Genomic DNA, 12,787 nt, shown 5'->3' with positions numbered 1-12,787 from the left:
GCATCACAGTTGTTTTCTGTTAGCCCCAAAGATTTGGCTGGAAGTGGGCTAGAAAATGGCTAGGATTTGCTGCCTGGCAGAAGTGAAGTGGAGAGAATTTTACTCCATTTGTATATGGAGTATTACGCTAGTGTGCATTACTAGTACCTACTGTTCCAACTCTCAAATTTATTTTCTCTCCCTGCATAAATGGAACTGATATTTTGGATTCCTCTTTGCTAGAGTTCAGTCTGAACTACAGCTATGCTTTGTTTATGTTATATGCTGGAAATATGGTGTTCCCCACAACCTGTGTATTCTACAGTAGCCCATTTCCTCTTCCTGATGTAATTCAAGGCATAAAAGTGAATTTTATTCTTTGTGACTTAAACTTTTAGCTTCCTATAGCCCCTCTCCCAGGCTTTGTTTGTTTTAAAATTATTCTGGAACACAAATCATAGGTGGTAAGAGTAACACCTGAGGGAAAAAAAAATAGCCACTTTAAACAATTTATTTTTGTGTTGTCTTTGGTGTACAGCAAGAGGCAAGGTATACAGCAGCAGTATTACAGAGCCATTTATGTCACGTTCAAGACAGCATGGTGTTGACTTGGAGTTAGACAAACCTGCATGACTGAATTGTGTACACTATTCTAACTACCATGATCCACAACTGTAGGCAGAGGAGAGAGAATAGCGCTTAAACATCTTGAGTAATGAATTATGAAGTTTGCTTAATGTTCAAAAGAAATTTCTGCAATATTAGCAGGAGAAAGGAGGATAATTCACAGAGTACATTGGTTTATGTCGCTTCATGGCAGTTCTACTGCTGTAAGTACAGCATAGAAGAGTCGCCACAGAGATTGAGTTGATGGACTTGGATTAAAGGGAGAACTGCCTCTCCTGGGAGATGGGAAGAAACCAGTTGCTCTTTATTAAGGGTATATCCTTAAAAGGCTAAGATGCTTACGAATTTACAAAATGTTTCTGCCTTCTGCTGCAATATACTTAGTTATATACTTCTAGTTAAGCCTTTACAGAAGTGACTAACTGCCCGCTTTACAAGGCAGAAGGCAAAGGAAGTACAATTGCAGTGTGTTAAGTGAATGCAGGTTACACTGGAGTGTTTGTTTTAGGCAGCTGCATTTCAGCAAGAGATTGCAGTCCTTCGCAAGTATGGCACTCCCAGGAATAGTCAAGTTCTGAGAGGTGTAGTAGCAAAGAATGATTGAAGAAAGAGGACTTGTAAGGTTTCTTTTTTGTTCTTGGCATAGTTTGTCTCCTCACAACTTTGTGTCATCATTGTCACTGTCTGCTCTTGTAGAGGCAGCTGATTGTGAAGAGGAGGATGAGCTTGCCTGCAGAGGAGTAACAAATACGTTTTGATTATTTTTAGTTTGTAAACATGCTTGATAGTCTGCAGTGTTATGAAGGACTCCTGTTTTCATCTGCACTAATCATGTACTTGTTTGGATGGCAGAATGAGCCAACAGATGTGATTTTTTGTTGCGGAAGCGCTTTTTGGTTAAGTACATTCAGAGAGAAATTTGTTCAATAGATGTTTCCTATTGTTTAGGTCCCGTACCTGCTGAATTTGCACACAAAAGTGCTGCTAACTTCAGGTCTGCAAAATGCAGCTTGGTTCTGAAGAAACTTTTGAAATAACTTGCAGCTGGACGTTTGCAGACAAGGCTAATGAAAAATGAATATGAGACAGTATTGATCTTATTCTTCCTTGTCTGTCGCTTTTGCATGATCAGAAAAGAAACATTTAAATATCTAAGGCTGACTACAAAGAGGATTCAAAATGACTGTTTCAAGAAGAAATTCCTGTTTTTCTGACTTCTGTCATGCTTCAGATTCTTTCTGAGGACATAAAGTGAGTAAAATAACTTCAAATCAGCAAATTTCCTAGAAAATATAATCATAACCTATAAGTTGCTTTACCTTCTACAAAATGCTCTGTTTTGAAATATTTCACTTGATTTCCCCAAAAGCAGTTTATGCTTTTTGGTGTATTTAAGCACTTTTTCCTGTGCACTTTCAGGATTTTATTGCCTGTTTCCCATCTTCAATAAGGATTACCACATTTGGATTATCTTGTTCCATAAAATCTCTTGTATGTGCATCCTTTCTGTGATTTAATTTTGCATTAAAGAAACTCACCTATATTATGTGTGGGGAAAGGAAGAGTTATTATAATCAGACCACAGCTTCCCTTTTAATAACATAGACTGACCTGTAAAAATCCAGGCTCCAGGTAAAAATCTTAGCTCAGGAATACATACTAGCTGAAAAAAAGTTCCTATCCCCTAGATGATCCCTCAACATCTACTTAATGCAGTATTACTTACCCTTTCTCTTGGTTCAGGTGAGTTTCTCTCTGGCTCTGATGGACAGTTTTCTGTATAAGCAACAGGTTCAGAAGTGTCCTGGACTGGATCTGCCATAGAGGCTGTGATGGGAATGTTCTGGCCTTGGAAGTATTTGTAAGCATCTTTGCTGCACACCAGTAGCGTTAGTCTGTCACCACTATTTTGGATTCTTGACACCACTTTCTTGTAGGATTCATTGATCACATGCACCCCATTCACTTCCACCAAATAGTCGTTATTTTTTACACCTGCTGTGTCAGCTGGCCCATGGCTTTGTACCTGTAAAGGCAAGTTCAAACTGTGATACTAGCATAAAACTTGGCAAGATGCATTAACAACTAATGGTTAGTTAAACTATTGTCTTACTGCTTTCTGTGCAAGACAGCAAAATAAGCATGGGGAAGAGGGGATTTGTGGGGCAGAAATGAACTGAGAGATGTAATCGGCCTAGACAGGATAAACATGGAATCTCAGTTTGAGATTTAAGATGCATCTTTTTTTTGATAGACTTTCATTGTAGAAATGTGGCATGGTAGAATCATGAAGACAGGTAGAAAATAAATTTTCTTATTATTATTTGCAGATCCCTGTCCAGTGACTTTAAAGTTAACTTTACTATATTTCACAGATTCCTTAGTAATGAGTGGAACCCCTCGTCTCAAGAAAGCTAAAGGCACAGACATAATTTGAGACAGTAAAGGTTTGACTTTTGCCAGCTGTGAAATTTCGAGGAGGGGGGTAGAGCGGGGCGAAGGTGTCTCTCTTACATTTAGGATGTTCTACAGTCAAAAAAAAACTATTTAAAATATTAATTTTAGCATGCTGGCCTGATGAATAAAAGCAAAAATGGTGCAAAAGCTGGATTCCCCTTTCTTCTAGGCATCTAACAGAATGAGGAATGTTTTCTGGTGCTTATTTTTATTCTTGGTCCTATAATGTCAGTCTGACTTTAACAATTACAGCTCTTATCTGAGAACACTGGAGAAGAGACTTGTCTCTTGTGGCTTTTCTTGAATGAGTTTGCAGGATGGAAGGGAAGAGGCTGTCTGATAGACTACTTGAGCTTTTCCTTGTTCCTCATTCTACATTAGTACCTCATTGATGAACAGTCCAGGCTTGTTCTTGATCATGTTTAAACTGAAGCCAAATCCACTAGGCCCTTTCACCATCTTGCAGATTCTTGGCTTGTGGTTCACTTTCTGCTCAGTGTGCAACTCCACTCCTCCGTCCATTTTAGCTGGAGTTGGATCTTGTGCTTTGTAGTAGTATGAGCAGGGGGAAATCTGAGCCTGAAAAGTGACAAATGGAAGTTTGTTAACATAAAAACTTATCTTGTGAAATCTGTATTAGGCTTTCATGCTCAACATGTTTTGTTTGAAACTTGAGCTGTTATGAAGAACTCTTTGCTATTAATTTCTGGTTGAGTGGAAAACTACAGCGTTGGTCTATGTGAGAAGGGAATTCTGTTACTTATTTTGTTCATAAATCGTTACACAGACACATAGCTCTGAATTTGCTGTCTTAAACTTCTAACCTTTCTTGTGGTGTGTTTAAATTTAGAATTGTTCCAATAGTGCATATAAAAATCTGTAAGAGGCCAAAAATTTGGGTGCTTAGTGACTTACAGTACAAGTGCAAGGAGAGCTGCTGAAATATGTGTGTATCTTAGACATTCCCTGCAAATTGAAGTGTCTTTCAGAGCAGACTGGCTGTTTTACTGCTGCATGTGTCTGTTCATAAAGATAAATCATCAATTCTTAGCAGTAGTTTGCATTTTCTTACCAGTTTGTACATGGCATCAGTCTCCTTATCCACTACCAACAATGTGGTTTTTGCCTCAGACTGCTTAATTTTTCCCACTACGCTTTCATGATCCAGACCATCCACTTTCTCACCATTGACAGCTACTACGATATCATTGACTTTGAGACCCGCCTTGGCTGCTGGGCTCTGAGAATCAACATCCTTGATTACATGACCTAAGATCAGAAGGGAAAAAAGTTTCATGTGAAGGCATATGCTTAGTAAGTTTAAAGACACTAAAATGCACGGCAAAGGCTAATTTTCAGAATTGTACTTCAGGTTGAGACCATTTCCCTGATGTAGCCCTGTCTGCAACACATCTGTAGAGGATTTCTAGATGACCAGTAAGAAGCCAAAGCAAATGAGATCTGCAAACCCTGTACAGGAAGAAATTGTATAGCGGATGTTGTGGTCCGTGTGTTGACTTGGTTCTTACCACCAGTATTTTGTTCCATCCGTAGATAAAAGCCATAGCCACTTTTTCCTTTCTGAATCTCAATAAGTCGTGGTTTCAGGGGAAGCAATTTTAGGCTGGCGCTCTCTTTGCTCAGTACCATTCCCTGGCTTGTGTAATAGTGGTCCGTTTCTTCATTTGAAAGTAGAAACATAACATGATTTTCATACTTCTTTACCTGTGATAATACATGTACAGTCTCAGATGTCACCCTTTCAACAACATGTGGGATACTTTGGTAACTGGGGTACTGATAGTGGTGGATGCCCTCTCTACTCATCTTAACCAGTGTTGCTGATGTTATAGCAGCTCAACAAAACATAGGTGTTGCACAGTTCCATAGTTAGTGTGCACTGAATTGTGATGATACCAGAGTATATACTGCCTGTCTCATGGCTCTCTGAACTCTCTTCAGCTCCAGTGCCAGTAGTGGAAAGCTGGAAGCCTCATTAGCAATGTTCTTTGCAGCTGAGGCTAGGAAGTGAAATTACTTGCACAGTAATTTTCATTAGTTTTGGACTTCTTAATAGGAGAAAGGAACTACTGTCTAAAATTATGAATTTTCCCTGTCCCATGCTAACTGTGTCGTCAGAGAGTTTCCTCTCTTCCTGCCCTGAAAACCGCATTTGATGACTTGCCCTCTTACCATTAGGAGTATTTCCAGGACTTCTAGGAACAGAGCATGATTTATTTAATAGGGTTCCTGGCAGCAGTATACTTCTGTTATTTAAAATTCTTTGGCTTGTCTTCATGGCAGTATTCATTCAGAGTCAGTTCAAGAGGCTGCTTGACAACAGAGCCAAAGCAGAGGGGTATTTTGCCGTGTTGATGATACATGAACAGTGGCTTCCAAGATTTACTGTGAAGCATCCAGATCAGCCAGACCTGCCTCCTCAGTAACCCTGATAGGTTGCCATGAAAGTGGGCCTGAACAGAAGATGAATCAGTATACAAACAAATACCTTTTTCACCACTTCCTCATGTGTGTCATTTTCCACATTTTCTCCATTGATTTCAATCAGGCGATCATTATTTTGGACACCAGCCTTTGCAGCTGCTCCTTGTGATGAAAGCTCTACTATGAACAACCCCTTCTGTCCTAAAATAAATGAAAACTCATTACACAGAGTACGTTACTGAAATATGCCTGAATTCAGTGGTTAAGGAAACTCAGCGCTGATATCCTTAGAGACTCTTGGTCTCTGCTTATGTGCAAACTACAGTGGTAGCACAAACCTTCCACATAGACACACCTCTATCTCATTCCATCCTGGAAAAATCCCTTCAATGGGGGAGGAAGGTATTTGTTAACTATCTGCAGCTCAAACAGTCTTTTATTTCTCTACCAAGAGTGCCAAAGGGGCTGATTAAGATAACTGAAAGGGATTTGATTTCTGTGTTGTGTCCCCTGGCTCCCCCCCCTCCCCAGTTTGATGTGAGGAGCTGCTTTTATTGTTTTAAACATTTCATAATTTCCTGTGTTTGGAAGGTTTCCATGTTTGGTCTTTCAGTTATATTGCATTCCAAAATACTCTCTTTAGAGGTGATGCTTTACAGAAGACTTCCCTATTCTATTGACTGGCCTTGGAAGAAAGGCATATGTGGAAGAGGTTCAAAATCCCTTGCTTTCTAAATGAAATAACTTGCAAATCAGGAAAAGTGTTTTTTAAAGCTGTCTAGAGCCTTGTGTGCTGATTCCTGAGGTGATTTGGAGGAATGGAACAGGACTTAATGTAGCATCGTGAGTGTATATCTGGTAGTGGAGCAGAGACTATAAATTTAGTTTTGGTTAGGTGGGCTTAAGTAATAAGCAGAAAATAGCTTATTCTTTCTATCTCTTTTTTTTTTTTTTCCATGTTTCCTCCACCCTATAAGAAATGTGGTCCTTACTGTACTGCTGTGTACTGCATGTGCTATACAGAAATGGTCTACAGATGGATCTGAACTCATCTTGCTGCTTCTCAACTGTGGTTGCCTCTGTCCCTGCTGCCATATATATATATATATACACACCCACCCACCCCATCTCTTCCTCCTAGGCTCTCACCTTCTGTAGTTTTCAGAGAGAAGCCATAGCTTTTCTTCTCCTTCACTAGGTAGCAGAGGCGGGGTTGTGGAACTGCAGTGATTGCTCCATTGGCCGTGGGCAGTGAAGACGGCTGCTCCTGCTGCTGTCCTGTTGACACCTTTTGACTCAGCTCTTCCAAGTTCACTCCCTCCTTTTCTGCCTTTTGATAGGATGCATCATCCAGAACAAGAAGTACAACAGAATTCCCGCTATTTTTGACAATCTCCACCACCTGTAGTGGACAAGGTGAAATGGCAAGCAGGTGCTACAGTGATTGACCTAAAAGCTTTCCCCAGGAAGGGGTGCACTGTCTACTGTTTTACTTGTCTCGATGGAGGCACCTCAGAGGCATTTTACTTGCACTATGGAGGCACCTCAGAGGCATTTCATGCCCATGATGGGTAATGAAAGATGCAAGGAGATACTTGGAGCAGTTGACTCAGCTCTTGGATTTCCTAGCTGAAGATGCCATAAAAACTGTAAGAGAAAGCTTCACATAGTGGTAGTGGGTCGAGGTAATGGGGGAGTGGTGTGGATCCCAGACTAAATAGAGATGTACCTGTGTGTGTTCCTCCTTGTCTACAAACACACCATTAACCCTGAGGACTCTGTCTCCATCCTTCAAGCCAGCCTTTTCAGCTGGACTGTTCTTTTCCACATTCCGGATGAGATGCCCTGCTGTGTCTTTCTCAATACGCAGGTAGAATCCGTAGCTCTTTTGGGGCTTTTTGGTCACTTTACATTCTCGGGGTTGGAGAACAGAAGTCATCTCTACCAGACAGGATAGAAAAAAGATATGAGTGAGTAAAAACAGTAAGCTTACGTAGATACATTCACTCTAAATACATATTGAGACAGTTTGTTTCAGAATTCTTGGGTTTTTGTTTTCCAGGAAATCCAGCTGTGCAAAGTTGAAACAAGGCTAGGGAGAAGAAATCAATCCCTTTTCCCTCTCCCTCCTCACTTTTCTTGTCTTCCTGTCTCAAACGAAGTTAAGCAAGATGCAGACCTGGTAGAAAGTTCTCTGCATGTGACAACATAGTGAAAATTGAGGTGAGGATTTAATGCCAGAATTAAGTCTTACAGAGGTAAAATAATGTCAGTACAAAAGTACTGGAACACTATAGGAAAGTTATGTGACAAAATGGGATTTCACAGAATTGCAGAATGGCCAAGGTTGGAAGGGACCTCTGGAGGTCATGTGGTACAACCTCCCAGCTCAAGCAGGGATGCGTAGAGCCAGTTTCCCAGGACCAAGACCAGACAGCTTTCGAGTGTTTCCAATGAAAGAATCTCTGTTATCTCTCTGAGCAACCTATGCCATGCTCAGAAATTTTCCCTGAGCCTTCACTTCTCCAGGCTGAACAGTCCCAGCTCTCAGCCTTTTGAATATCTCCAAGGATGGAGACTTTACAGCTTCTCTGGGCAACCTGTACAGATGGATGCACAGGTGGGATCAAGGAAGGACCTTGTTGTCCTAACCAGGTTTTCCTGTTCATAGTTATTTTAGCTAAACAAAATTAAGTTTCAGGAAAATCAATTGTAACTGGCGTCTTATTGTTAATGAGTACAGGGTTTATATTGGAGGGTGGAAAGCAAGGACTATAAAGGAACTAGGAAGACCCATGTCTCCATTTACAAAGCTTTTTTTTTTTCCTAGCTGTGTTATTTCTGTGTCCTTTAGAAGTTACTGGTAGAGTCAAAGTTCTTGGAGCTGTCCATATTTTCCTCTGCCTCTGAATCCTAATTAAACACTCTGATTCTGTTATGAGGGGGAGCTAACAGAGCTATTTCACTTTGGTATATCACTATGTGTGAGACTTGGGTAAGATAAGAACACAGGTATTCTAACAAAAGCATGGACTATTCAGGCATACACCTACTGACAATGTGAATGTGCCGTCAGGTAGTCACTTGCAGGACAGGTAATTTAATATTGCCTGGTTTGTGTTGAACAAAACAGAGGAGTTGAGACAGACAGTATGCTTGTCTTGCAGTTCTCATTAATTCTGAAATGACCATAAAGCCTCAATTTGCTGCCTGACTAAAACTTTGTCTCCAACTCTGATGACTTTAACAATGACATGAGATGTAATCAATATAAAAATTTGACATTGTGTGAGAAAGGAAATAAATTAAATTTTGTTTAGAAATGCCAGGCTGCTGCAGTAACTGCAGTAGTTTGATTCAAATAATTTCCTCAATGAATTCGTGACAACTGGAGCAGAATTTCAGGTCAGTGTCTCCAGGGTGCTGCTGTGTTACCTCCTCAGAGAATTTGATGCCAGCTGGTTAAAGAGTATACCTGATGCTGGGGATAGCTACCAGATAGCTATTAGGCTGTTACCTTTGTCCTATGGAGGTTTTGGAGCAAATCCTCCTAGAAGCTGTGTCAAGGCACATATGCAGGGGACAGAAAAGTGTTTGGGATCAAACAGTATGGATTTACTGATTTTTACGATATCTGATGAACCTGATAACTTTACAGGATGAGTGGACTGGCTCTGTGATGGGCAGAGCGCACTGGATGCTGTTCACCTTAACTTTTGCAATGAGTTTGATACAGTCTCTCGTCCAGTACGTGTGGTCAACTTGATGACATATGTACTGGATAAGCAGACTACTAGATGATACAGAAAATCAGCTGGGCCACCAGGTGCAGAGGTTTGATCAGTGGTATATAATAGAGCTGTTGCCTGGTTCTTAGGGGCATTCTTTAGAGTTGGTACTGGGGCTGGTACCATTTAGCATCTTTATTTATGATACAGACAGACAGAATACGTCCTCAATGAGCTGACAGATGATACCAAATTGAGGGGGAGCAGTAAATAGGCTGAAGGTTAGGGTTGCTATTCAGAGGAACTTACATTAGGCTGGAGAAATGGGCTGACAGGAACCTCATGAAGTTCAGCAAAGAAAGGTGAAAAAAATATATATCTAGACCATGCAAAACAATACAGGTGGACTGCTGGCTAGCCAGAAGGCAGTGTTGCTGTACAGCACTCAAGTGCTCATGTTGAACATGAGTCAGTGGTGTACCTTTGTGGTGAAAAAGGTCAACTGTATTCTGGGTGGTATCAGAATGTAGCCAGCAGGTCAATGGAAGGGATTGTTCCTCTCTGGCACTTGTGAGACCACATGTGAGTACTGTCTCCAGTTTTGAGCTTCCAAAGTAATTGACATATTGGAGCCAGTCTACAGAGGTGATTTAGGTTTTGGAGCACATAATGTTTAAGGAGTGTGAGAAAGCTGGGTTTGTTCAGTCTTGGGAAGAGAAAGTAAAGGGAAGATCTTATTGATGTCTTCAACTGTGTAACCGTATTGTATAGAGAACACAGAGCCAGACTCTTCTTGGAAGTTAACAGTGGTAGGATGAGAGGCAACAGACACAGGCTACAGCAAGGAGTAGCCTGTCCAATTAGACAGCCATAAGGACAGCTTTTCATCTTGGGGGCTGTCAGATACTAGAACAGGTGCACAGAGAGGCTATGGACTCTTACTCCTTGGAGATACTTACCTGGATGGGGCCCTGAGCAATCCGATCTAAGCTGTCCCTGTTTTGTATGGAGCATTGGACCAGGTGACCTATAGAAGTCCCTTCCAACCTAAACTCTTCTATGCTTTTATGATGCAATGAAACTCTGGTTTGGGCAATGCATATAATTAACAGGAATACCATCTACTGAAAGTAAGCAATAGTTGTGACCAGGGAACAACTCCAAATATAGTTGTCTTAGGAACTCCTGCCAAAATCCATTATGATAGAAGAACAAGACAAATGAAGACAACTTCTTACAGTTGGAAAGTCCAGGTCAGCAAGCTTGATCTGTATTTTACTGGAAAGTATTTTTTTTCCTGCCTCTCTCTACTGACAGAAGTCTGTCAAAAGGCCAAAGTTGTATTGCAGAGATTAGCCATTAATCGCAGCTTAATAAATACTAAGAAAATTCATCTGTTTGCATGTAAAGATTTCTTTCCAACTCCATGTTTTTTTCTTCTATCACCTGTGTGACTAATGTATGTGGGAACTGGCCTTTTTTTCTTCTCCCTTTTTTTTAGAAGTAGCTGGCAGTCAAATCCTTCTGTGATAGCAGCTTATTGTAGAACCACCTCTGTGGCTACCCATGCTACAGGCTGCTGTTGAAGCTGAAAGTGCATTGTTGAGGTTAGTTGGGCAGCATATAGAACAGTATGGATGTGTGGTAAGGGTTTGACACAGATGTCACTGAAGCTGGGGAATATGGGGAATTTCAGTGTGCAGGGATAAGAAACCTGCAGGTCAGGATTTGCTTGTTCCCCTTCGTGAGGCACCTTGTGCTTTTTTGAGTGTCTGTGTAGTTGCACTGGGACTAACTCCGTATAGGGGTGGACTGCCCTATTATTTGGATGTTGTTTGAACACATCAAACTGTACTGATCGCAACTACAACTCAAAGCAGTTTTGCTTGACAGACACTGGGAATTTGTGCTAATTTCTGAAGCTAACATGCAAAACCAGTGGTACACAAAGCTGAAGAAACAGTATGCTTTCATGGGAAAGATTATTTCTTCATATTTAGAAATGGATGAACAGTCACAGTGCACTGCATACTACTCCTTCTAATACATTCAAGCTTTACATGCAAAATTATTAGGATTGTGAAAAGGGGTTTTCTAAGGGAAGAGGGATTAGCAAAGGAATTTCTTACCTGTATGTCCATGTGGAGCAGCCTTCACAGGAATTCTCTTTTGCTCTCCCTCCTGTGGCTGTACCTATAAGTAAGGTTGGACTTTGATTGGACAAAGGTTGATTTAAAAGATGATTTATTTAACCAAGTTTCACTGAATATGTTCAACACCTTGATAAACTGCCTTGTCCTTGCCTGCAGAAGTGCTATCATATGCATTTCTCAGCAGCTTTGAATTTTATTCTGCTGATAGTTATACTCAAAAAACTCAAGTCAAGGAGGTCATCCAAGGCAAGCCTGATCTTTGCTCTGAGGAAGAGCCTTGTTCCAGCTATAAGCAGTGTCTTAAAGGGGGAAGGTTTGGATTGTGGTGGATTGACCTGAGCCAGCAGCATTTGACTGCAGATTGAAAGGTTACCAGTTAAAATCCACGTGCCCCATGTTGGATGCCAGAGAAAGGACTGTGATGAATTAACCTTGGCCAGAAGCCAGGTGCGCACTGAGCTGCTATCACTCCCCTCTCTAAAGGACAAGGGGAGAAAATAGGATGAAAAAGCTTGAAGAATTCAAGATCAGGACAGTAACTGGGAGAGATACAATGAAAAAATGGGCTCATGATTGAGGGGTGGCCCTGATTGTTGAGGCCATCACATATGTGAAACATACACTGCAATCAAGTGACCCAAGTGAGTAAAGTCTCCATGAAGTAGAGGAAGAGAGGTGGCTGGGATATCAGTATGATGAAGCTTGGCAAGTTGGCTGTACTGGACCAATGCTCTGAACCTGCGAAGGCAAATGCTATGTGTTTGGCACTTCCACTTGGTGGAAGTGTCTACTGGGTGACTGGAGGTGTATGCTGTAAAGCCTGCCATTCCTTGAAATGCCACCCTGAGCCTTGAAAGTCAAGTTCTGTGTCATGGTACCCCAGAAAGAATCAAGTCAGACAGTGCAACTAATTTCTGAAATAACCTTATACGCTCCTGGGCCAAGAAACATGACACTGATTTGGTACATCATGTACCCTATCACCCACAAGCCTCTGGAAAGATTGAACAATACAACAGATTGTTAAAAGACAGTGCTGAGAACATAGGGTGCTGGGGAATGGAAGCGGTGGGACATAAATTTATCAGAAGCCACTTGGATGGTTAACACCAGATGATCTAACTGCCCTGGTTTTGCCCAAACAAAGCCCCTGCATACTCTGGGAGGAGATGAGGTCCTCGTAGTACATATAGGTAAGTGGCTGGGTAAGGCAGTGTGGGTTGCTCTCCCTTGGGAAAAGTAAAGCCCATATGTGGGATTGTCTTTGCTCAAGGACCCAGGTGGGGTCTTGATGGGTAGCATTTGGTGGGTAGTGCAGAACAAAGTGGAAATCTGGGTGTACCTCAAGGAGATTTATTACTGGGGAGAAAATAATCCATTTTTTGACTTGTATGATAT

At 41.2% G+C, this 12,787-nt stretch overlaps 1 protein-coding gene across 1 annotated transcript; it reads right to left on the bottom strand.

Moving 5' to 3' along the window:
* Positions 1-2,180: 2,180 nt before the first annotated feature.
* Positions 2,181-11,390, bottom strand: LOC104469868 (Na(+)/H(+) exchange regulatory cofactor NHE-RF3-like). Its single transcript, XM_010084588.1, is given in 9 exon segments — positions 2,181-2,303; positions 2,306-2,632; positions 3,448-3,642; positions 4,136-4,332; positions 4,593-4,788; positions 5,573-5,709; positions 6,658-6,910; positions 7,238-7,449; positions 11,366-11,390. Coding segments are annotated over 8 exon segments (1,638 nt in total). The 5' UTR covers positions 7,448-7,449; positions 11,366-11,390.
* Positions 11,391-12,787: the final 1,397 nt, after the last annotated feature.

Source organism: Pterocles gutturalis, unplaced genomic scaffold (assembly GCF_000699245.1).
Source record: "Pterocles gutturalis isolate BGI_N339 unplaced genomic scaffold, ASM69924v1 scaffold3495, whole genome shotgun sequence".
In the NCBI taxonomy this organism is placed as follows: Eukaryota; Metazoa; Chordata; class Aves; order Pterocliformes; family Pteroclidae; genus Pterocles; species Pterocles gutturalis.
The sequence above is the reverse complement of the archived record's forward strand: the minus strand, read 5'-3'. Positions and strand labels throughout refer to the sequence as shown.